This window comes from Aotus nancymaae, unplaced genomic scaffold, assembly GCF_030222135.1.
Source record: "Aotus nancymaae isolate 86718 unplaced genomic scaffold, 86718_ANA_hifiasm-v0.15.2.pri h1tg000006l, whole genome shotgun sequence".
Taxonomy (NCBI): domain Eukaryota; kingdom Metazoa; phylum Chordata; class Mammalia; order Primates; family Aotidae; genus Aotus; species Aotus nancymaae.
The window spans coordinates 383,128-409,243 of NW_026988417.1; the positions used below are offsets into that span (position 1 = coordinate 383,128).

General features: G+C 45.3%; 1 protein-coding gene and 1 long non-coding RNA gene across 6 annotated transcripts in view; one reads left to right on the plus strand and one right to left on the minus strand.

Moving 5' to 3' along the window:
- Positions 1-894: 894 nt before the first annotated feature.
- Positions 895-20,943, minus strand: LOC105732214 (uncharacterized). Of its 2 annotated transcripts, XR_010338328.1 has the most exons (5): positions 20,318-20,943; positions 19,125-19,258; positions 16,928-17,029; positions 15,523-15,640; positions 895-2,069 (listed from the first exon to the last, which is right to left on the minus strand). It is a non-coding gene; the product is annotated as an uncharacterized LOC105732214 (long non-coding RNA). The 2 variants fall into 2 exon arrangements; XR_010338329.1 differs by lacking the exon at positions 19,125-19,258.
- A 62-nt stretch (positions 20,944-21,005) lies between these two features.
- PIGG (phosphatidylinositol glycan anchor biosynthesis class G (EMM blood group)) overlaps positions 21,006-26,116 on the plus strand; it is a 50,615-nt gene continuing 45,504 nt past the window's right edge. For 3 of the 4 annotated variants that reach the window (XM_021667294.2, XM_064365057.1, XM_064365058.1), the window contains exons 1-2: positions 21,006-21,279; positions 22,163-22,368. In XM_021667294.2, coding sequence (XP_021522969.2) covers positions 21,126-21,279; positions 22,163-22,368 — 360 coding nt within the window. In that variant the 5' untranslated portion in view covers positions 21,006-21,125. The remainder of the gene's footprint in view (positions 21,280-22,162; positions 22,369-26,116) is intronic. The other variant, XM_064365066.1, reaches the window with a different exon arrangement.

Consider the following 26,116-nt stretch of genomic DNA (forward strand, 5'->3'; position numbering starts at 1 on the left):
GTGTCCACCCAGGAGTGACACAGAGCCAAAGGAACCCTCACGTCCAGCCAAGGAAAGTGGTGAGTGAATGTGTGACCCCAGGAAATCACACTTCTCCAATAAGTTTTTGCAACCCTTGAGATCCCCTTGTGAGCCCACTCCACCAGGACCTTGGGCCTGACACACAGAGCTGTGTGGAGTCTCAGCAGATTAGCTGCTGACACACAGAGACCCAGGAGCTTCACATACTTCAGCCCCAGAATTTCCAAACAAAGGTGACTGCAACTCAGGCAAGGTGGCAAGTTGGTTTGCACCTTTAGGAAGGGGCTGAATCCAGGGGGCTGAGCAGCATCAGTCTGTGGGTCCCACTTCCGCAGCACCTCACAAGAGACCCACTGGCTTGGAATTACCACCAGCCACCAGAAAAAATGTAGTGCCTGCTTGAGAAGGGTCAGAGCCCCTGGGGAAGGGGTGGGCTACCATCTTTGCTGTTTGGATGATGAAACCATTGCACCCTGTGGGCTTTGGACGGTCCAAATGATCTGAATGAGGAAGGGACTCCACAGCACAGCACAGCTGTTTTATCAAAATACAGCCAGAATGCTTCTTTAAATTCGACCCTAATCTACTCCTCTCACTGGAAGAGTCCTCCCAGCAGGGGCCACCAGCCACCCCCACCCATATTTTTATGAACAGAGTTCAAGATGAAGTGCCCAGGGAGGGGGCTAGCTTTGCTGCCACCTTTGCTGTTCGGTGACTTAGCCATTCTAGCCTAAGGGTTTGGGGAATCCAAGGTAACCAGGACAGATGTGGTTCCCAGTACAGCATGGCTGTATTGTCGAAACATGCCCCAACTGCTTCTTTAAATGGTGTAGTATTGGGATGCGAGATTAAAATCATTCACCAAGACAAAAGTATGCCAAATTGCAGGGTCTTTATTGCCGGCGACCACGGAGGACTCACGTCTCTCTAACCCGCGGCCACGAGGGGAGAGTGTCAAGGCTTTTTATACCCAAAAGACCACCTTGGGAGTGGGGTTGAGGAGCGCGGAGGGGGATCAACGGGCCTCAGACATTCCGAGGGCTGGTGGATTCTGTAAATCATCTCCTGGGCAGGGAAAGGGGTGGGGGCCTCCGGACATTCCAAGGGCTTGGGGGCTTGTCACTCTAATTGCTAAATAAATGATTCACAAAAGTCAAGACAAACATTAGTTTACACATTATCTGGGTAGCAGTGGAATTTACAGATCTTAGTTCACAGGGGCCAAGATGAGATTAGCTTGGGCTGCGCATTCTGATAAGCAAAGGCCAGCAATTCTGTCAGTTACTGATGAGAAAGGTAAACAACTTCACCTGGTGGACATTATCCAGAGCAGACCAGCAGTCTAATTTACAGAAACCAAGTCAGCAGTTATTGCAAAGAGAATGGGGCAGTTATTACAACTCATTTTTGGAGACACAGCTTTGTCTTATACAACGGCATTGCTCAGGTTCTGGCTCCAGGCCAGCTATAGCACATTCCCCCTGTTCTTTTAACACGTATTAAATCTTTAATAGATTTCCTCTTCTTGACATAAGGGCCCATAGTTGGATCTTAGGACCATTAACTTTACTGAATCTATTCTTTCCTGGATAAATTTGAGGAGGAACTAACATATTCTCTAGTGGAGCCCTCGGTAAGGACCCACTGGTAGTAGATGGGCATCAAGGGGAGGGCCCCCTTTGAGGGGCTACCGCAGGAATTAAGGGGACAAGGACGATAACCGCAAAGAGCACGAAAGTCTTAGCTTTAGGAGGTCCGTTGAGGATGGAGCCGCTTCCCATCTTGCATTGGGGGGGGGGTGGTCTTGATATGTGAGTGGTGAATCCAGGCAGTCTGTCCACCTTGACTGCCGTGGGGGTGACCAGGATCACGGTGTAGGGTCCTTTCCAGTGAGGAGTTAGGCCGGAGGCAGTGAATCTCTTTACCAGGACTTTGTCCCCAGGCTGGAAGGGGTGTACTGGCTGGTCAGCGAGGTCTGCTGGGGTAGGCTGAATCTCCCTGATGAGCGTGTGCACCTGGGACTGAACAGACTGGAGTGCCTGCAGGGACTTAAGGAGTGTATGGTTATGGACTTCAGCATGTATGGCGTCTGCAAGTTTGGGGAGCAAGGGAGGGGACATCCCAAACATAATTTCAAAAGGAGTGAAGCCTTTTTTTTTTAATAGGGAGTACATTGGGTACGGAGGAGAATAAAAGGAAGCAGGTTGACCCAGTTCTCACCGGTCTCTAGAATAAATTTTGTTAAAGTTTCCTTTATGAGCCGGTTCATCCTTTCAACCTGCCCTGAACTCTGGGGGCGATAGGCACAGTGTAGTTTCCAGGTTATGCCCAGGGCCTTGGCCAGGCCCTGAGAAACCTGTGCTGGAAATGCAGGGCCATTATCTGATCCCAGTGTCAAGGGCAAGCCAAATTGAGGAACCAGGTTCTGTAACAATTTTTTTTACTACCAGTGTAGTTTCTGACCTAGTGGGAAAAGCCTTGACCAATCCTAAGAAAGTGTCTAGGAACACAAGGAGATATTTGTAGCTGCACACTGGGGGCTTTATTTCAGTGAAATCTACCTCCCAGTGTTCCCCTGGGCTAGCTCCCCTAAGCCTTATCCCTGCCTGACTAGACCTACTGCCTCCTGGATTTACCCGGGCACATACATCACAACGAGTAGTAGTTTCCCTAACAATCTCGTATAAATGTGGAATGCAGTATTTGGCCCTCAGCAGCTCAGTTAGTTTTGTTTGCCCTAAGTGAGTGGCCTGGTGTGTGTCCTTAACTAGAGCCCGTCCTAGAGCCTGGGGGAGCACAATCTTTGATTCCGGTAGAATCCACCATCCTGTGGAATCTTGTTGTCCCCCCTGTTCTTCAGCACAGTTTTCCTCATCAGGTGAGTATATAGGGGTAGAGGGCAGGGTTGGGGCCGGCAGGGTCACGAGAGGAGTTAGAGGTTTCACCGGTCCCAAGGCTGCCTGTCTGGCTTGTAGGTCTGCTGCCCTATTTCCCCTTGCCTCTGGTGCATCTCCTTTCTGGTGTCCTTTGCAGTGTATTACTGCCACTGCTTTGGGCTTCCATACAGCTTCTAGTAGAGCAAGGATTTCTTCTTTGTTTTTGATAATTTTTCCTTCTGAGGTAAGCATCCCTCTTTCTCTATAAATGGCTCCATGTATATGGGCCGTAGCAAAAGCATACCAGCTATCAGTATGTATGTTGACAGTTTTTCTTTCTGCCCAGCTCAAGGCCTTTATTAGAGCTATGAGTTCTGCCTTTTAAGCTGAGGTTTCGTGTGGAAGAGCCTGAGCCCAAATAACCCGGTCTAGGGTGACCACAGCTGCCCCGGCGTACCTGACTCCATCGACCATGAAACTGCTGCCATCTGTATACAGTACCTCCTCTGGGTTCCGCAGGGGGATGTCAGTGAGATCCGGTTATGCAGAGTGGAGGACATTTATTGTCTGTTGGCAGTTATGTATGGGCTCCTCTGGCTCGCTGTCAGGTAGCAATCTGGTGGGGGTTAAAACTGGTTTTTGAAAATTTTATGCGGGGCTGGTCCAAAAGTAAGGCTTGGTTTGGACTACGCGGGCATTTGACATCCATTTTCCCGGAGCTCCACGGAGTAGCGACTCCACCACATGGGGTGCCACTAAGTTTAACCCCTGCCCCAAAGTCAGCTTTGACTAATAGGGCTGTGGCTGCCACTGCTCTCCGGCACACTGGCCATCCGGAGGCTACTGGATTAAGTACATTCGTTTTTCAGTGTCCCTCTCATCGGCAGAGTGCACATTGGTTGTGCCTTAATCTGGGTCTTTGTTCCCCGAGGCCTCTCCGCTGGTCTCCTGGTCCTCGTGAGATAACTCGGGTCTCCGGGAGTGCTGCTATCACTGCCTTAGTAACTCTCTTATCTTGCTTAGCCTCTAAGGTGTCTCTATTGTTAAAGACTTTTTGAGCAATTTCCAACAACTGAGTTAAATTCATTCCCTGGAACTCCTCTAATTTTTGTAATTTTCTTTTTATATCTGGGGCAGATTGGGAAACGAAAGCCAGGTTGATGGCCCGCTGATTTTCTGGGGCCTCAGGGTCTGTGGGGGTGTAGGTGTGGTAGGCGTCCTGCAGGTGCTCTAGGAAAGTGACTGGGGACTCCTGTGGACCTTGGGTCACATTCCCTACCCTGGAGAGATTGGTAGGTTTCCGGGCTGCCCCCCAACCCCCTCTAACAAGTACCGGTGAAAAATGTTCAAAGCCTGCAGGCCCGCTGGGGTGTTTGGGTCCCATTGGGGCCTGGTGGAAGGGAAAATTTCATTAATTTGCTCCTGGCGGTCTTCTACTGACCCTTTCCCCGTCCCAAGTATTGCTTTATGGGCTTCTTGTCTAATTTTACTTCTCTCTTCTGTGGTGAACAGAATTAGTAATAATTGTTGGCAGTCGTCTTAAGTGGGGGGATGAGTCTAGAGTACAGATTCTAAAAGCCCTGTTAAAGCCTGGGGTTTCTCAGAGAATGGGGAATGTTGAGCCTTCTGATGGAACTTATCTATTGTAAAACCCTGCCACCGCCTTAAGTTCCCCAGCCTCCTAGCACGACCCCCTCCCAGGGAACATTTCATCTGAGCAGGTTTCTAACCCTTCCCCTCTTGCCATCTTAGCAGTTCCCCAGCACGAACACTTCCCAGGAACTACTAAACTCAGCAGTTCCCCAGCACCTCCCCCCCACACACACAGCCTCTCACACTGGAGGCATCTCTTGGCTTGCAGGCTATAAATATCCCCTTTGCCATGCCACAGGTGCTGCGCACCAATTTTGGGTGCATCCTGGCAGCTTTTCCCTTACTCTTAATAAAGCTTGTGCCAGCACTTAGTGTTTGGCCCTTTCTTTGATTTCTATCACTTTCCAGTTATACAAATCACTAAGGAAAAAGGGATATGAACAAAGAAGGGGCGGCCCCGGCTGCTGCCATCTGCAGGAGGTGCTTCCCGGAGGGGCAGCAGCTTTGGCGGGTGTGGGTCCCCGCTTTAAGTGTGGAGAGGAGACAAGGGCCGATCATTAGTACTGTCCGGAGAGGGGTGTCGGGATCCTGTCCCCAAGGGCCGAGAATATGGTGGAGGCATCTCTTGGTTCTCAGCAGGGGCTGGAAGAATAGCTGGTGCCGAGGGACTCTTCTGTGGCCTTGCTAACATAACCTGAAGTCTGGCCCATTTTGTACATTTTTTAAGCCAAGGAGGAGGGTGTTGGATTAATTCTAGCCATTGATTAATGTATGGAAATTGATCAGGGTGGCCCGGGGACCCTGTCACGATGTCTTAGACACCCTGAGTTATTTTGGGGTTATATGTTCCGGTATCTAGCCAGCGTACCCCAAAGGCTGGCCACTCTAACTCACAGAGGGTCCGAAGCCTCTGTAGGGTTAGCTTAACCCCATACTAACCAGAGAACCCTGTTTTAAAATTTGCCGTCATGCACCGGAGGGGGTGCATGGTCAAGACTGTGACGAGCCCATTTAGTTTTTTTTTTTTTTCTCTCTTTCTTTTCTCTCTCAGGGTCCTGGAACCTGTATTAGCTATTATTTTGTTTGTTTGTTTGTTTGTTTTAAGCCAACTCAAATGGAAAAGTTCTGTTGCAGAGAGCCAATTTTAACTGCGCTAACAAGTCACTTGCATTATAAAGGGTTAGAAAGCTTTTTAAAGCCAGATTCAGGATGCAAATGCTGCACCCTGAGGCGGTGTGGCCTGCCTCACACCCGGGTGGGGCTTCCGGCTGACAGGAGAGAAAGAGAAAAAAATGCTTTTTGTGTCAGTTTAAAACGGAGCTTGCAGCCGCTAGACCAGCTGCGAGATTCCCGCTCCTGTGGCTTTTTGGTCACCTTCACACAGGGACCCTAAAAACATTAAATCCCTCTTTTCCCTCCTCTCTCTCTGTCTCTCTCCTCTCCTGTCTCCTTTCCCCTCTCCTCTCCTCTCTCCTCTCTCTCTCTTTCTCCCTCTCTCTCTCTCTGTCTCTCTCCTCTCCTCTCTCTCTCTTCTCTCTGTCTCTTTTCTCCTCTCCTGTCTCCTCTCTCTCTTTCTCCCTCTCTCTCTCCTCTCTGTCTCTTTTCTCCTCTCCTTTCCTCTCTCTCCTCTCTCTGTGATGCACCGTTGGGCACTGCCCATAACAACATTGGACACTTTTCTGGCAGAATAGGCAGTTACCAATTTTCCACCCCAGCCTGAGAAAGAACACTCGTAGACTCTGATCTAGGGCTTTGTTCCCGATGACCCCAAACAAACTACTTCTGAGGTGCTGAGGGCACAACTGCCTCCCCGACATGGAATCAGACTCAGCATGGGCACAGGTACTCTTTTCCCGGGGGAGGTGGCTGGGAGAATTTACAGGCCACAATGATTATAACAAGGAAGAGAATAAAGACAACTACAGTTAAGACTATCTGCCACATGGCGAAAGAAGAAAGAGTGAGGCCTCAGTGATAGAAGAAAAAGATGACAAAGAAGGAAAAAGAGTAATTTCTGCTGGGGTGTAATTAATAAAAGTTCCCCGCATCCAGAGGTCCATCAACCACTGTAAAACATCCTCTACCTCAAGGGAACATGGCCTGAACCAGTGAATGTCTGCTAGCAGGAGTCTAATAAAACTGACAAACTTACAAACAGGACAGGACCACATACAAGAGTGACAGACAAAGAGTGGGTGCCCCCCAGATGGGAGACCAGTCAGATGCCTGCCCGGCCACGTTCCCGGAGGAATATTTCAGGGGCGTCTTAGCGAAAGATGTACCTGTATAACCCCCAGGCCTGGTCACCTCAGGATGGAAGTCCGAATAGGACAGCTCTGAGGTGAATCACCATTATGCCATATGACGCCCCCGTGGAACCGTGGGTGAAGGCCCACACAAGCCCCGTAGCTTTCAGCTGTGGGACTACATATATACACACTCACTCTCTCACTCACACAGAGGTTACGGAACACAATCGAATGCTGATACCCACTATATCAGCTACCAGAAGGCTGGTACCCCCTGCACCAGCCACACGAAGGCTGACGCCCACTGCACCAGCTACCAAAAGGCTGATACCCACTGCACCAGCCACACAAAGGCTGACACCCCCGTGCCAGCTACCAAAAGGCTGATACCCCCTGCACCAGCCACACGAAGGCTGACACCCACTGTGCCAGCTACCAAAAGGCTGCCACCCACTATGACAGCCACCAGAAGGTTGGCACCCACTGTGCCAGCCACCAGAAGCCTCAAGCGATGTCTTGGTGAGGCTTGCCAGGTCAGAGTTGCAATGACTCGTCAGTCCCCCGACTCAGGCCCATCCTTTGAACTAGTTCCCAGACCAAACTTACCTCCGGAGGTTTTTAGGACCCTGATGAATTTTGGGTGAATGTCGGCCGTGCAGTTGCTTTGCCTCCTCAGTGGCGCTCCGGGGCCCTGAGATAGCTCAGGGGCGCCTCCCCTAGAGTCCACCGAGGCAGGAGCGGCCACCCGGGCGAGATTCTGAGATGGCTTTTGTCTGGTGATGAGAGAATATCTCACTGGGGCCTCCAGAATAATGTAGTATTGGGATGCGAGATTAAAATAATTCACCAAGACAAAAGTATGCCAAATTGCAGGGTCTTTATTGCCGGCGACCATGGAGGACTCACGTCTCTCTAACCCGCGGCCCCGAGGGGAGAGTGTCAAGGCTTTTTATACCCAAAAGACCACCTTGGGAGTGGGGTTGAGGAGCGGGGAGGGGGATCAACGGGCTTCAGACATTCCGAGGGCTGGTGGATTCTGTAAATCACCTCCTGGACAGGGACGGGGGTGGGGGCCTCCGGACATTCCGAGGGCTCAGGGGCTTATTGTCACTCTAATTGCTACATAAATTATTCACAAAAGTCAAGACAAACATTAGTTTACACATTATCTGGGTAGCAGTGGAATTTACAGATCTTAGTTCACAGGGGCCAAGATGAGATTAGCTTGGGCTGAGCATTCTGATAAGCAAAGGCCAGCAATTCTGTCAGTTACTGATGAGAAAGGTAAACAACTTCACCTGGTGGACATTATCCAGAGCAGACCAGCAGTCTAATTTACAGAAACCAAGTCAGCAGTTATTGCAAGGAGAATGGGGCAGTTATTACAACTCATTTTTGGAGACACAGCTTTGTCTTATAAAATGGCATTGCTCAGGTTCTGGCTCCAGGCCAGCTATAGCACAATGGGACCCCAATCCATTCCTCCCTGCTGGGTGGGTCCTCCCAGACAGGGCCTCTGGCCACCCCTGCCCATGTTCTAAGGCCAACAGAGTTCTAATTTCTCCCTGGATGGAGTGCCCAGGGGATGGGTTGGGCCACCTTTGGTGTTTGGGCATCTCAGCCAGTGCAGCGTGTGGGCCTTGGAGAGCCAAAGCCAATTGTGGGCTGAAGGGATCCCCAACACAGCACAGCTGTTCTACCAAAACATGCCAGACTGCTTCTTTAAGTGGGTTGCTGATCCCATTCTTCCTGATTAGGTGAGACCTCCAAACCAGGGTCTCCAGCCACCTCCGATAGGTGTGTTCAGGCAGTCAACAGGTCAGTACCCGCTGGGATGGAGATCCCAGAGGAAGGGGCAGGCTGCCATCTTTGCTATTTCACAGCCTTAACTGGCGCTACTTCCAGGTACTGAAAAAACCAAGGTGACTAGGGTCTGTAGTGGACCCCCAGCAAACCACAGCAGCCCTACACAAGAGTGGCCAGGCTATTAAAAACAAACAAACAAAAAACCCACAACAACCCCATCCAAAGCTCAGCAATCAAAGACTGAAAATAGATAAGCCCACAAAAATAAGCAGCAGCACAAAAATGATGAAAACTCAAAAAGTCACTGTGCACCCTTTTCTCCAATTGACTACAGCACCTTTCCAGCAACGGTTCAGAACTGCACTAAGGCTAAGATGGTTGAAATAACAGAAGTAGGCTTCAGAACGTGAATACAAATTAAGTTCACTGAGCTAAATGGGCACATTGTAACCCAATACAAGGAAGCTAAGAATCATGAAAAAACAATGCAGGACCTGGAAGCCAAAATAGTATAAAGAGAAACGTAAAAGACCTGAGAGAGCTGAACAAATACACTACACGAATGTCACAATGTAATCACAAGTATTAATAGCAGAATAGACCAAGTGGAGGAAAAACATCTCAGAGCTTGAAGACTGTCTTTCTGAAATAAGACAGGCAGATATGAATAGAGGAAAAAAATAAAAAGGAATGAACAAATCCTTCAAGACATATGAAATTACGTAAAGAAACTGAATCTGTAACTCACTGGGGCACATGAAAGAGATGGGAGAATGGAACCAAGTTGGAAAACATATTTCAGGATCAACTAGAACTTCCTCAACCCAGCTAGACAGGCCAACTTTAAATTCAGGAAATGCAGAGAACAGCAGTAACATACTCCATAAGAAGATTGTTCACAAAACACTTAACGGATTCTCTAAGGTCAAAATGAAAGAAAAAATCTTAAGGGCAGCCAGAGAGAAGAGCCAGGCCACCTACAAAGAGAAGCCCATCAGACTATCAGCAGACCTCTCTCGGTGGAAACCCTACAAGCCAGAAGAGATTTGGGACCAATATTCGATATCCTTCCCTCTTTCCCTTTCTCTCCTTCCTTCCTTTTTTTTTTTTGCAACAGAGTTTTGCTCTTGTTACCCAGTGCAATCGTGCAATCTTGGCTCACTGCAACCTCCACCTCCTGTGTTCAAGCGATTCTCTTGCCTCAGCCTCCCAAGTAGCTGGGATTACAGGCATGCACCACCACACCTGACTAATTTTGTATTTTTACTAGAGACAGGGTTTCTCAATGTTGGTCAGGCTGGTCTCAAACTCCTGACCTCAGGTGATCTGCCCAACTCAGCCTCCCAAAGTGTTGGGATTACAAGGGTGAGCCACCGCGCCTGGCCTCAACATTCTTAAAGAAAAGAAATTCCAACCCAGAATTTCATATCTGGCCAAACTAAGCTTTATAAGTGAAGGAGAAATAAGATCCTTTTCAGAGAAGCAAATACTGAGGGAATTCATTACCACCAGACCTACCTGACAAGACCTCCTGAAAGAAGCACTAAACGTGGAAAGTTACCATTACCAGCCACTACAAAAACATACTGAAGTACCCAGATCAGTAATGCTCTGAAGCAACCATATAATAAGTCTATAAAACAACCCCAGCTAGCATCATGATGACAGGATCAAATACACACATAACAATACTAACCTTAAACATAAATGGGATAAGTGCCCCAGTTAAAAGACACAGCCTGACAATCTGGATAAATTACCAAGAACCATGGGCATGCAGTCTCCAAGAGACCCATCTCACATGGAAAGACACACATAGGCTCAAAATAAAGGGATGGATGAAAATATACCAAGCAAAGGGAAAACACAAAACTGTAGGGGTTGCAATCCTAGTTTCTCAAAACAGACTTTAAATCAACGAAGTTCAAAAGAAAAAAAAAAGACAAAGAAAAGCATTACATAAGGGTAAAGGGTTCAATTCAACAAGAACTAACTATCCTAAATATACAGGTACCCAATACAGGAGCACCCAGATTCATAAAGCAAGTTCTTAAAGACTTTCACTCTCACATAATAATAGTGGGAGACTTAACACCACACTGACAATACTAGACAGATCATTGAAACAGAAAATTAACAGATTTCAGAATCTGAACTCAGCTTTGGATCACGTGGAACTGAAAGATATCTACAGAATTCTCCATGTGAAAACAATAGAATATACATTCTTCTCATCAACACATGGGACTTACTCTAAAATTGACCAAATAATCTGAAATTAAACACTCCTCAGCAAATGCAAAAGAACAGAAAATAACAAATAGTCTCTCAGACCACAGAGCAAGCAAATTAGAACTGAAGATTAAGAAATTCACTCAAAACCACTGAACTACATGGAAATTAAACAAGCTACTCCTGAATGACTCTTGGGCAAGTAATGAAATTAAGACAAACATCAAAAAGTTCATTTAAACGGTTGAGAACAAAGAGACAAAGTACCAGAATCTCTGGGATGAAGCTAAAACATTTTTAAGAGAGAAATTTATAGCACTAACTGTCCACATCAAAAAGCTAAAAAGATCTCAAGTTAACAACCTCACATCTCAACTAAAAGAACTAGAGAACCAAGAACAAACAACCCCCAAAGGTAGTAGAAGGCAAGAAAAAGCCAGGATCAAAACTGAAGTGAAGGAGATAGAGACATGAAAAACCCTTCAAAATATCAACAAATCCAGGAGGTGGTTTCTTGAAAAGATTAATGAAATAGAACACGAGCTAGACTAATAAAGAAGAAAAGAGAGAAGATTCAAATAAACACAATCAGAAATAGGAGAGATATTTCCAGTGACTCCACAGAAATACAAACAACCATCAAAGAATATTATAAACATGTCTACACATATAAAGTAGAAAATCTAGAAGAAATGAATACATTCCTGGACACATACACCCTCCCAAGACTGAACCAGGAAGAACTGAATCCCTGAATAGACCAATAATGAGTTCTGAAATGGGGGAAGTTAATAAAGAGCCTACCAACCAAAAAAAGTCCAGGACCAGACAGATTCAAAGCTGAATTCTACCAGAAATACAAAGAAGAGCTGGTACCATTATTACTGAAACTATCCAAAAAAAAACTGAAAAGGAGGGACTCCTCCCTAAATTATCCTACGAGGCCAGCATCACCCTGATACCAAAACCTGGTAGAGCTACAACTACAAAAAATGGCCGGGTGCGGTGGCTAATGACGGTAACCCCAGCACTTTGGGAGGCTGAGGTGGGCGGATCACCTGAGGTCAAGAGTTTGAGACCATCCTGACCAACATGGAGAAAACACGTTTCTACTAAAAAAAAAATAACATTAGCCAGGCATGGTGACACATGCCTGTAATCCTAGCTACTCAGAAGGCTGAGGTGGGAGAATTGCTTACCTGGGGGGCAGAGGTTGCAGTGAGCCGAGAATGCACCACTGTACTCCAGCCTGGGCAACAAGAGCGAAACTCCATCTCAAAACAAACCAAAAAAATAAAATAAATAAATAAATAAAACTTGAGGCCAATATCCTTAAAGAACATCGATGCAAAATTCCTTAATAAAATACTAGCAAACCAAATCCAGCAGCACATCGAAAAGCTTATCCACCATGGTCAAGTTGATTTAACCTATGCAAATCAATAATTGTGATTCATCACATAACAGAACTAAAGACAAAAACCACATGATATTCTCAATAGATGCAGACAAGGCCTTCAATAAAACTCAACATCCCTTCACATTGAAAACTGTCAATAAACTAGTTATTGAAGGAACATACCTCAAAATAACAGCCATCTATGACAAACCAGCAGCCAATATTACACTGAATGGGCAAAAGCTGAGAGCATTCCCCTTGAAAAGTGCCATAAGACAAGGATGCTCACTCTCACCACTTTTATTCAACACAGTATTGGGAGTTCTGGCCAGGGCAATCAGGCAAGAGAAAGAAATAAAGTGTATTGACATAGGAAGAGAGGAAGTCAAACTATCTTTTTTGCAGATGATGTGATCCTATAGCTAGAAAACTCCATTGTCTCAGCCTAAAAGTTTCTTAAGCTAATAAGCAACTTCAGCAAAGTCTGAGGATACAAAATCAATGTGCAAAAATCACTAGCATTCCTATATACCAGCAAAAGGCCAGTCAAGAGCCAAATGAAGAATGAACTCGTATTCACAATTGCCAAAAAAAAGAATAAAATACCTAGGCATACAGCTAACAAGAAAAGTGAAGCACCTCTTCAAGGAGAACAACAAGTCACTATTCAAATAAATCAGAGATGACAAAACAAATGGAAAAGCATTACATGCCCCAAAACATTAAGAATCAATATCATGAAAATGACCATAATGCCCAAAGTAGTTTATAGATTCAATGCTATTCCCATTAAACTACTATTGACATTCTTCACAGAATTGTTAAAAACAAAACAAAACAAAAACAAAATATTTTAAAATTCACATGGAACCAGAAAAGAGTCCAAATAGCCAAGGCAATCCTAAGCAAAAAAGAACAAAGCTGGAGGCATCACACTACCCAACTTCAAACTATACTAAAAGACTACAGTAACCAAAACAGCATGGCATTGGTACAAGAACAGACACATAGACTGAAGGAACAGAATAGAGAACCCAGAAACAAGACTGCAGACATACAACTACCTGGTCTTCAACAAATCTGACCAAAAAATGCAATGGGAAAATAATTCCCAATTTAAAAAATGGTGTTGGGAGAACTGGCTAGCCATATGCAGAAAACTGAAACTGGATCCCTTTCTTACACCATATACAAAAATCAAGTCAAGATGGATTAAAGACTTAAGTGTAAAACCCAAAACTATAAAAACCCTAAAGGAATGCCAAGGCAATACAATTCACAACATAGGCATAAGCAAAGATTTCATGATAAAAATGCAAAAAGCCATTGAAAGAAAAGCAAAAATTGACAAATGGGATCTATTTAAATTAAGGAGCTACTGTACCAAAAAAGAAACTATCAAAAAAGGCAAACAGTCTACTGAATGGGAGAAACTTTTTGCAATCCATGCATCTGACAAAGGTCCAATATGCAGCACCAAATCCAGAGCCAACTCAAGAATGAACTCCCATTCACGATTACCACAAAAAGAATAATTCATGAGTTTATGGAGAAAAAGAAATGCTCTTACACCATTGGTAGGAGTGTAAATTAGTTCAACTATTATGGAAGACTGTGTGGCGATTCCTCAGATGGCTTAAAAACTTAAATTTACAAAAAGAAAAACATCCCCATTAACAAGCTGGCAAAGGACATTAACAGATACTTTTCAAAAAAAGACATACTTATGGCCAATAAACATGAAAAAAAGTTCAACATGCCTGATCATTAGAAAAATGCAAACCAGGCACAGTGGCTCATACCTGCAATCCAAGAACTTTGGGAGGCCAAGGTGGGCAGATAACTTGAGGTGAGGAATTTAACACCAACCTGGCCAATATCGTTAGGATTACGGTCTCCTAAAAATAAAAAAATTAGCCAGGGGTGGTGGCAGGTGCTTGTAATCCCAGCTACTTGGAAGGCTAAAGCAGAAGAAGAATCACTTGAACTTGGGAGGTGGAGATTGCAGTGAGCTGAGATTGTGCCACTGCACTCCAGCCTGGGCAACAGAGTGAGACTGCATTTGAAAAAAACAAAACAAAACAAAACAGAGAAATGTAAATCAAAACCACAATGAGATATCATCTCATACCAGTCAGAATGGTTATTATTAAAAAGTCACAAAACAACAGATGCTGGCAAGTTTGTGGAGAAAAAGAAATGCTCTTATACAATTGGTGGGATTGTAAATTAGTTCAACCATTGTGGAAGATAGTGTGGTGATCTGACCCAGCAATCTCATAACTTGGTATCTACCTAAAGGATTATACATTGTTCTATTATAAAGATACATACACATGTATGTTCATTGCAGCACTATTCACAATAGCAAAGGAATAAATCTAAATACTCATCAATGATAGATTGGATAAAGAAAATGCTCAAGCTGTAGAAAATGATAAAAATTGAAAAACATTAGGTAAGACTAGAATCTAACAACAGGTGTACTATAGTTTTTGAAATACAATTTTTCTCCCTCCAGTTTCCCATTTTTACTAAAGATAAATCATGGTATTACTAATTTGCTTTAGTATACTTGGCTAGATTATTTGCATAAAGTGCAGAAAGAATAATTGTTTTTCACATAGGCGTTTTAATTGGCTTTGATGGAACTTTGTTCCATAGAAGAAATTTCAGATAAAACTTTTTTTTTTTTGATACAGAGTCTCACTCTGTCACCCAGGCTGGAGTGCAGTGGCATGATCTCAGCTCACTGCAACCTCTACCTCCTGGGTTCAAGTGATTCTCCTGCCTCAGCCTCCCGAGTAGCTGGGACTACAGACTTGCACCACCACACCCAGAAAATTTTTGTTTTTAGTAGAGACAGAGTTTCACCATGTTGGCCAGGATAGTCTCGATCTCTTGACCTAATGATCTGCCCGCCTTGGCCTCCCAAAGTGCTGGGATTATAGGTGTAAGCCCCCACACCTGGCCCAGATAAAACTTTTTAAAAGTCAAACCCAGCCATGGATTTGTGCCATCAAATACCTATGAGTTAGGTCAATTTTCTCTCCTCTCAAGGTTCCAAGATAAACTGGGGGCTTCTGGGCCTGTCAGAAAGTGACATTCTTTACTTACCACAGGTCAGAAACCCTGCAGGCACTCTGTACACAAAATATGAGGTCAGTTTTCCTAGGGCTTTATTGGTTTCATAAGTGAAGTTTAATTACTTAAAGGAAAGCACACCATTCCAGTCAAAGCCTTCATCAAATAACAATTTTCTCCAATTGTGTCCTATTACAAATGAAAACAGATTATTATTGCACTTATGCAAATAACTACATTGCTATAAGGTAAGAATACTCACAGTTTCCAAATTCTGGAGAAATCAGGTAGAGAAAAACAAATATGCTCCAAATTTTGTTCAAAGGAGTATACTAAATTGTCAAAAGCTGTCAATAGTTCAAAAGAAAAGTTTCAAGACTCTGAAAAACAAAACAAAGGATCAGCAACATTTTAAGCAAAAAGTAAAAAACGATTAGTTCAGTCCATGCAGTTAATTTCTGTTCTGCTTGATACTCTGAACCTGCATTAAAAAGCACCTGTCAGAGTTTTATAGCTGACTATAAAACCACCTTCTAAAGAGGACCAAAACAGGACAACAATTGTCCATGGATGACAAAACGTTTCAGGGCAGCCATAGTCAAAGACACAATTGACAAGAAAACGTGTTGCTTCTGTGGCACATGATAATGTTAACAAGACAATTATGATTATTACGGATAATGTACACTAAATCATATCAGAATCATAGGAGTTTCCTATAATTTTGGAACACATACCAATGACATATTTATACAAACACAGCACGAAGAAGACCAAACACCATTTCATATTTGACAATGCTTCCTGTATAATTTTTATACTAAATAAGTCAAATTATGTCATGTTTGGACTTGAGGGAACCTAATATTTTAAAGGATTAATTAGGTCAGAAAAAGACATAATTTATAATTTGATTTTGGAAAGTTTGTCAAATATAAAAGGTTTAAAACACGGTATCACAAAATAGGATTACAGGTCATTGTAAAGTCACTCATTTCACCAAAGGGGTAACTCAAGGATTTCAACAACAACAACAAAAAGTAAAAATGTTAAAGTGTTCATTCTTTGAGAGAGGAGACTTGATTTCCCAAACAAGAAGCCCTAATAAAGACAGCACAAAGCCAATTAAATTTGTTTTTCAAAATTTTGTAAACAATCTATAAAATTTAATCTTGATCATAAAACTTACATAAGGCTTTTATGACCATTATAGCCTTTATCAAGAAGTTGGTTAATGCTTCAAAAAAACCTTGTTAATCTGAAACAGGGGTCCCTATGCTGGTCTTGCATCAGTGTGCCTTTGACATTAACGATTAATATATACAGAAACTTTAGGCCGGGCACAGTGGCTCACAGCTGTAATCCCAGCACTTTGGGAGGCCGAGGCAGGTGGATCAGGAGGTCAAGAAATCGACATTGTCCTCACCAACATGGTGAAACCCCGTCTCTACCGAAAATATAAAAATTTGCTGCGCATGGTGGCACATGCCTGTAGTCCCACCTACTCAGAAGGCTGAGGCAGGAGAATCACTTGAACCCAGGAGGCGGAGGTTGCAGTGAGCCGAGGTCATGCCACTGCACTCCAGCCTGTCTCAAAGAAAAAAATAAAAGAAAGAAACAACTTATTTTCTCTCTCAAATTTGGCCCTTATAATCTTACACACCTACCTCTTCCGTGATAGTCCCTGGGCCTTGAGGAGTTGAATGGCTTAATTTCTTGCCCTGGGTCTCAGGAATGCAGTTTATTTTTACTGGCATCTTCTATAGGGCCTGAAGATGAGGATTTAATTGCTGTCAGTGTTTAATATTTAGCAGGACTTGGTGTCCTTTTTAGATCCAGGAGTGAAAGCCCTGTAACTTAATGTCACAAGTGCTTTAAAAGCACATACAGAAACATACACGGGTATAATAAATGAAATAGAAATTACTTTGACAAAACATAAAATCTGTCAGGCCATTTACCAAAGGTAAAAGAAAAAGACCTTCTGCAGTGGACAGAATATTATGTTGGAAGAAAACACTTCCTAGACCTTTAAGAAAACGTGTCTTTTCAAAGGATAGAGAAAGCCTAAAAATGGCAAGATGCAATAAAATTTGAACTTCAGGTTAAAAAAATTAAAATATCTTATAATTTATTAAGAATAAATCAATCCCTTAAGAAAATTTTATTGTTCTAACAAATAATTTAGTGTATGTGGTTTTTTTTTTACATCAAGTCCAATCTCTAGAAAGACTATTATAATTTCCCTTTAATTATAGACAACGTGATTTCTAAAACTGTAAACCCAAGATCCTTTCACGTGTAATATCTAGAGTGTAAGCCTATATAAAGGCAGAGCTTCTCTTTGTTAGGTGAGCTTGGCCATTTAGACAAAACATAAAGCCTCGCTCTTACTTCCCAGTTCGGTGTTCGAGAGATCTGTTTCTTACGGCTGCTCCTGCTTCAGTATATAGAGAAAAAGCCTGCTGGTGCTGGAGAGAGATAGTTTTATTTTTCTTTGAGCCAAATCAAACATAAAGTATAGAAATCTATCACAGGATTGTATAAGGAGACCGATTTTATTTAGATAGGGACTACATGTCTTTTAACTGGATCTCAGAGCTCTGGGCAGAGCCCACACTGAGTCCTGGGGTCTCCAGAGAAAGGGAGAATTATTTTGAGGTTAGAACATGTGATGCTTTTAAAGTGCATTTAATTTTTTTTAACAAAGACATTTCTGCGTGTCTAAATTACATTCTTCCTTAAAAACCCAAGAGTAGCCTGTTACAATAACTATTTTAGTCAAAAAAATCAAGTGAAAACAGAATTCAGTCAACTGAGGAAAAAAAAAACTTTGGCTCAAAAAAAGACAAGGTCCTAGGAGAGAAAAACAAACATAAAACAAAAACATGAAAACTTCCTAAATACAAACATGAACACATGCATGCATACACACACAAATCTTGGATGCTGGTCTTTTAATTAAGCTAACTTTTAACCATTGAGGGCCTTCAAACAAATATTTTTAAATCTCATTACCATATTTTGGCTAGGACAAAATGCTGTTATTTCAGAAGTATAACCACTGCTCTTTCAATTTGGTCTGACTGGCAAAAGGGTGGCCTTGTTATGTAAATAAAGTCCCTTAATAGTCAAAGTCAACATCTTTTCTCTTTTTCCTTTTGCTGGCCATTTTCCTCCCCCAACCATACCACCCTTTTTGTGTGTGGGGTAGAGGGTGGGGTATTTAGCCGCTTCAGAGGCCTTGTTCCCATAATTTAGAGTTCCCCTTAGGATTTGGCCAAGTCGGGATGTGTGTGGGACCCAAAATGTGTTGCTTGCAGACCTAGCTTTTCAGGGCTATTATCCCCTGAACTGGTTCGGTCCATCTGTGTGGCAGCCACCTGGCACGGTGTCAGAGGCTCAAGGTGCAGGAGGGGGCAGCTCCTTATATGCACCTGCCAGCTGAGGTTAGACCCTAAGTATGTTCTTCTGAGGGGGAAACCTGTTTAGAGCCGCTGCACGTCTTAAGGAGCGTTCCTCCCAGACACCCTCACGTGCTTCTCAGTTGTCTGAGAATGCCCGGAAAGGCTGAGGGGAACAAGGTGCTCTTACTTCTCCAGAGGGGAAGATTGCACGCTCCTGCGCTAGCGGGTTTGCAGTTGGTCAGATCCGATAAGGGAAAGGACCAAAACATACAAAAAAAAAAAAAAACCCAACAAGGCAGAAACAAACAGAACAGGTAAGCAAAACAATGATCACACAAATTACATGACTTCTGAACGCTCCAAGTGTAAGCAGCAATTAGCACCAGCTGGTTGTTAATGCTATCTTTAGTCAGTTAAAAAGAATTTGCAAGACAAAATCCCAAACCAGTTTTCTTACTTAGTGATAGGGCCCAAGCTGAAGACCGCTCTCTACAGATGCAGAAGCAGGCAGGCTTGTCTTCCTTGATGGAAGCGAGTGGAAACTCCCAAAAAAGGAGTTATTTTAACAGCAAATAAACATCAGACCCCCACCTGAAAAACATTGGAAGATCAGGGATTCCTTGAGAAAGCAGGTCTCAGACTTCAGCAATTACCCTATCAGTTTGGGCAATGAGGTGCCCAAGCCAATACCAAGGACCAGTAGGTGAGCTGCTGCAGGCTGGGTTACCGTCACTTAGGATCCCCCAGTGCTTACCAAATGTCAGTCGAGAAAAATGACAAGTCTCAATCATTTTAGGAGGCTTATTTGCCAAAGTTAAGGACGCACGCCTGTGATACAGCCTAAGGATATCCTGACGATGTGCGCCCAAGGTGGTCGGGGCACAGCTTGGTTTTATACATTTTAGGCAGACATGAGACATCAATCATATATGTAAGGACAGGACAGGCGCGGTGGCTCGCACCTGTAATCCCAGCACTTTCGGAGGCCGAGGCAGGCAGATCATGAGGTCAGGATTTTGAGACCAGCTTGATCAACATGGTGAAACCCCATCTCTACTAAAAATACAAAAATTAGCCGGGCGTGGTGGCAGATGCCTGTAATCCCAACTACTCAGGAGGCTGAGGCAGGAAAATTGCTTGAACCTGGGAAGGTGGAGGTTGCAGTGAGCCGAGATCGCACTCCAACCTGGGCGACAGAGTGACACTCCATCTCAAAAAAAAAAAAAAAAGAAAGAAAGAAAAGGATATTGGTTCTGCCCAGAAAGGTGGGGACAACTAGGAGCAGGGAGGGGGTTACCAGGTCACAGGTAGATGAGAGACAAATGGTTGCATTCTTTGAGTTTCTGACAAGCCTCTCCAAAGGAGGGCATCAGAATATGCATTTATCTCAGTGAGCAGAGGGATGACTTTGAATAGAATGGGAGGCAGGTTTGTTCTGAGCAGTTCCCAGCTTGATTTCTCCCTTAGCTTAGTAATTTTGGGGCCCCAAGACTTTTCTTTCACAACAGATAATGAAAATGTGGTATATACATATATACACAACGGAGTACTATTCAGCCCGAATGAAAGAATGAAATCCTATCATTTGCCACAGCATGGATAAACCTGAGGAGATCACGTAAGCAAAATAAGACAGAGAAAGACACATACCTCTCACTCAGGTGGAATGTTTAGAACAGAGTTAATCATTAAGAGATCTGCCAGTCGTCTGAGGTATCGGGTTGACTTTCGTTTTTGAGACGGAGTCTCACTGTCACCAGGCTGCCGTGCAATGGCGCGATCTCAGCTATTGCAACCTCTGCCTCCCGGGTTCAAGCGATTCTCCTGCCTCAGCTTCCAGAGTAGCTGGAACTACAGGCACGCGTCACCACGCCCTGCTAATTTTTTGCATTTTTAGTAAAGATGGAGTTTCACCATGTTGGCCAGGCTGGTCTCAAACTCCTGACTCGTGACCTGCCCGCCTCGGCCTCCCAAAGTGCTGGGATTAAGGCGTGAGGCACCGCGCCCGGCCTGAATTTCTTCAGTTGACAGAGAAACAGGGACTAGAACCGTGGTCAGTAGAGATCGTGGGGAAGGGAGGGAGGGCTGGGAGAGGCCGCTCGTAGGCACGAAGTCACCATCAGGAGGACACATTCTGCTCTCACGCGCCGCGGGTGACGGCAACAGGGAGGTACCAGGACAAGCTCCCCGGTTCGATAATTAGACAACATTCGAACTGTACCCACAAATATGCGCCGTTACAATGTGTCGGCGGCCCCAGAGCCCCGGGAGCGCCGCCCGCTACGCGCACTTCCGGCGTGGCTCGCCGTGACGCGCCGGAAGTGACGCCACCGCGGCGGCTGCGACGTCCGGCGCCGGCGCTCCCGCTCAGAGGCGGGTCCCTGGACCCGGAAGCGCGGCTGCGGCGGAGGGAGGCGTCGGGTGCGGTGCGTTTCGCAGCCCGCCTGGCGTGTGCACGATGCGGCTGGGTGCCGGCGCTTTCGCAGCCTGTTGTGTAGCGATCGAGGTGCTCGGGATCGCGGTCTTCCTTCGGGGATTCTTCCCGGCCCCCGTGCGTTCCTCTGCCAGGACCGAACACGGAGCGGAGCCCCCGGCGCCCGAACCCTCGGCTGGTACGGACCCCTCCCGGGCGTCTCCGCGCCCCGACTCTACTTCCCCTGGAAGACCCTTTTCCCCTTTTTCTGAGCCTCGCTGCTCGGATTTCTTCTCGGCGCTCCCCGGGGGTCTCTTCCATTATGGTCCCCATCCCCAGAAATTCTTTTTCTTTTCTCTTTTTTCTTTCTTTCCTCTCTCTCTCTCTCTCTCTCCCTCCTCCCCTCCCCTTCTCCCTTCCTTCCTATTAACCGCTCCAGCGTCTCTTTTCTGTATTCCTACAACTCTGTGGCAGCCACCGCTACTGGCCCCACTTCGACCTTCCCTCCTGATCACAAAGTAAGCAGCGTCCATCCAGCCTCCATCTCGACTCGCCCAGAGCCCCCGCCCCTTTCCTGGGCAGCCTTTCGCCCCCTGGCACACAACACACAAGACCCCTGCCGATCCCCTCGGGTTTGGTTCTCTTACATTCCTCCAAGATGTTTTCTTCACCTACCCAGCCACACACAGCAAGTAAAGGCGCCGTGGTCTGGACCGCGTGCACACACCACCAGCCACTGACCATGTAAACGCCCGGCCATCCCGTACCTGCATCTGCGTTTTAGGTCAAGCTCCTGAAATGTCCCATTCCAGGACCCTTATTTAGGGACTCCCTTGCTCCAGTACTTCTCACCATACGAAGGATAATTCGCTGCTTACTACCGTGGGTCCCTAAGATTACGCCTGTTAACCCCCGCCCTGTCCCCCTAGCACTACCTACCAAGTACGGGTCGCCTCCCTTTGGGTTGGGTTATGTAGATAGGGCGGGATTTGTGCTGGAGATGTAGGTAGAAGCGAGAACGTGAAGGTGCTTGAATGCTAAGGACAGTTTGAAGTTCAATTTCCTTCTTTTCTTTCACTTAGGAGCCAGTTCTAACTGGACCACGCTCCCACCACCTCTCTTCAGTAAAGTTGTTATTGTTCTGATAGATGCCTTGAGAGATGATTTTGTGTTTGGGTCAAAGGGTGTGAAATTTATGCCCTACACAACTTATCTTGTGGAAAAAGGAGCATCTCACAGTTTTGTGGCTGAAGCAAAGCCACCTACAGTTACTATGCCTCGAATCAAGGTAAGTTTGCCTTAATGTTTTATGAATCACAGTTCGGCGCTTTCGAAGATTTAGGGGGGCCTTTGTAGTCTTTTGCTTGGAGTTGCAATTTTAAGAAGGTGGAAATTTGGTGCTATCAGTTGGCTGGTGCTTTCAGGTATATAGAATCCTGAAAGAGCCTCACACAGGACGGAACTGAGACCCATGATTTGTGCCCCTTATCAAGTAGCCAAAACTCATGCTTCATGGGAAGTATAAAAGAATTAGAGCAAGATCATCCAGGCTAAGCTACCCCAAGAGGTAACATTCTTAGTAACCTTTCTTCTTTAATTGCCACTGGGTCATTTATAATCTTGGAAGGAGCCTTTAGAGTTTATCTAGTTCAGTCTCTAAACTTTATAGCTAGGAAAGCAAACTCAGATAAGTTAAATGTGACTTCTCCAAAACTGTTCACCGGTACACATAATGATCAAACCAGTATGATCTGGCCTCAACAATTATGACTGTTTCCGCCATATCCTTCAGGTGTCCAACCTAGTGACAGTAGCTCTGAAGTACATAGTGCGTTTCCCAAGAACCATGGGTAAATAAAGAAGTAAGTCTTCATGGATTGGGTTAAAAACTTTTGAGCAACTACTGTGTGCTGATATTTTAACGAGTATACAGTTGGGGAGGCCGGGCGTAGTGGCTCACGCCTGTAGTCCAAGCACTTTGGAGGCCAAGGCGGGTGGATCACCTGAGGTCGGGAGTTCAAGACCAGCCTGACCAACATGGTGAAACCCCGTCTTTAAAAAAAAAAAAAAATTGGGGAAAAAAAAGTATCTGTGCCTTCATGGAGCTTTCAGCCTTTAGTGAGATGTACGGCCACCAAACAAAAGAGCATATAAAAACGTGCAGTTGTGGTCAGTGCATGATGGAAAAGAACAGGATGTGATGTTCAGTGCTGAGTGGTGGGGTTAGATTAGTGGGTGAGAAAGCCTGGCTGAGGAAATTGCATTCCAGCTGAGGCGGGGAGGATGAATAAAGGTGGGGGCAGAAAGAAGCAGGGGGGTTGAAGTGTGCGTGTGAGTGTATTGCATGTGAGTGTGGCAAAGTCTCTGACTGAGCCTTAGCTGTGTGGTTGATCATGTGACACCTTATTATCTGGTGAGAAGGAGCTACGTACTGATTTAAGGCTTGGGGGCAGCCGCGTGGTCGGTGCTCAGGAAATAGTCACTGGGTGAAAGCAGCGAAGCGCAGTGCCATGTCGCTCACTGACCTTTCCCTTGAATTCTTACTTTGTCTGCCACGTTGAAATGTGACGTGACCTTCATTCAGCAGTATTTACTGAACATCTACTGCGTGCCACACAGTGCTCTAGACAGGAGGGATGCAGTGAAGAACAAGACAGCATTGTCCTCATGGAGCTTACTTTCTAATTGGAGGGATAGAAAGTGGGTAAAATATGAATCAATCAAGATTGTTTCAGACAGCGACAACTGCTCTGGAAGGAGTGGAGGGGGAGGTGAGAGAGAATGAAGCCCGGGGCGGGGGAAGGTGCCTTTGATCACAGCACCCAGAGTTTCCTCCATTCTGCTGAAACCAGCCGTGGGAATCTGGGAGATATCCAGGCCCCTGGTATTCAGGGACACCGATTTCTTTATCTGCGCTATCAGAAGTGTGGAAGGAGCCCTTTTCTCCCTTATTTATTTATTTATTTAAGATTTAACAGGCAGATTAGAGAAAATGTGTAAGTGATTGTGCGGGCTCCAGGTTCATTCAGAGCAGTGTGTCGGCACTGGTTCTTGGGGCCTCTGTCTCCCGCTTACTGGTTTCATTTCACCTTTGGTGCGGAGCCTCACCCCAGAGCCAGTGTTTGTTTCATTTTCAGTCCTTTGAGGATTCTTCCTCCTTATTCCCCATCAGGGAGGAGCTAGAACAGAAATCTGCCCTTACTGGAGTTAAGATTGTACAGCCCTGGAGTTTGGTGGGTTGGGCAGTGGTGGTTGAGGAAAGTGTCCCCTGCCTGGCCTCCAGTCTGAGAGAGGCTCAGAGCATCCGCTGGTGTTGATGCATTTATAACCAGATGCCAACCCTGAAATGCCCAGTGTGCTTTCACCTGCCGCGACCCTGCAGCAGCTTTGTTTCAAAGTCGTGTCGCTCATTGTTGAAGGCCTTCTCCTTCGTCAAGGACTTTCTAGTCATCGTGATGGCTGGCATTGATCCGCAGACCTGAGCTTTCCCTGAGATTTCCTGGGACTGTGAGTGCAGCCCAACTGCTGCCTGCACGCTTTCTGGGATGAGGGGTGCCAAGTAGTTCCTACGGTCTTTAAAAATATCGGTGAGAACCCACGCTAGTGTGAGGACAAGGGGGCTGCCTTGTAAAGGCTTCAAAGGAGGGATGAAAACAGAAAACTTTTATATCGACATTGTCAAGACGTTGTAAACAAAGTCTAACATGATAAACTGAAAAAATTATTGACAGTGAACATGACATACAAGATGTTAAGCCCACGATGTATAAAGAGGTTCAGATCAAGGAGGGACAGTCCTGTGGAAACTGGGCCGAGTATATAACGGAATCCGCCTAGGAAGAAAGCAGAATGACCAACACACGTATGCAGAGATTCTTTTTTTTTTTTCAGACGGAGCTTCACTCTTGTTGTCCAGGGTGGAGTGCAATGGCACGATCTTGGCTCACTGCAACCTCCACCTCCTGGGTTCAAGCGATTCTCCTGCCTCAGCCTCCCGAGTAGCTGGGATTACAGGCACATGCACCACCATGCCCGGCTAATTTTGTATTTTTAGTAGAGACGGGGTTTCTCCATGTTTGTCAGACTGGTCTCGAACTCCCTACCTTAGGTGATCTGCCCGCCTCAGCCTCCCAAAGTGCTGGGATTACAGGCGTGGGCCACCACTCCCGGCCAAGATTCTTTATTAGTATCAGAGCAGGGCAAACAAAACAGTCCATAAGCCAGTTTTTGTTTATCGTATTATGAAAATGTAAAGATCTCTACCCCGCACACAAAATGAGGTGAATACGTGCTCTTGAAGTACTGTGGGTGTGAATACAAGTTGACTGAGCCAGCATCTCCACTGCCACCGCCGTCGTCCAGGCTGCTGTGGACCTGAACCGTTAAAAATGCCCTAGAACCTTTCTTGCCCAAATCTCACCTGGACACAAACCAGACTCTGCTACACTGCTCCTTAAAACCCTTCAGTAGTTAATGCTCTGCTGGGTTTGAGCACAGGCCGTCACTTGTGCCTCAAGGCGCTGTGCGGCCTCGTTCCCGTTTACCTCCTCATCCTCGTATGGACCACCTTGGTGTCACCCTGCCCTTCATCCACGCGGGTCACACGCAGCTCGGCTCCTCGAGGGTGCTGCCGCTCTCTTTTCTGCCTGGGGCCTTTGCAGCTTGTGGGTGTTTTCCCCTGGAAAGTCCCGCCTCACCTTTTCAACCTTCCGGTCTCAGCTCAAGTGGCACTTCCAGAGGAAGCTGTTTAAAATAAATACCCAACAAAATGGTCGTGGCTAAATGTGTTATTGTACAACCACACACTGGAACACTTGGTAGCTGTTTGGAAAAAAGATAAAATACTTGTATTTTTTCTGGGTAAAGAGGTTTCTGATATATTATTAATCAAAAAAGTTTGAGAATAATTTGTATAGTTGGCTACCATAAAAATGTGTGCCTTCATATATTTGTGGTTACACACACACACACACACACACACACACAGGAAAGAATTAAAAGGATACTCATGAAGAATAATTGGCTGCCTTTTAAGG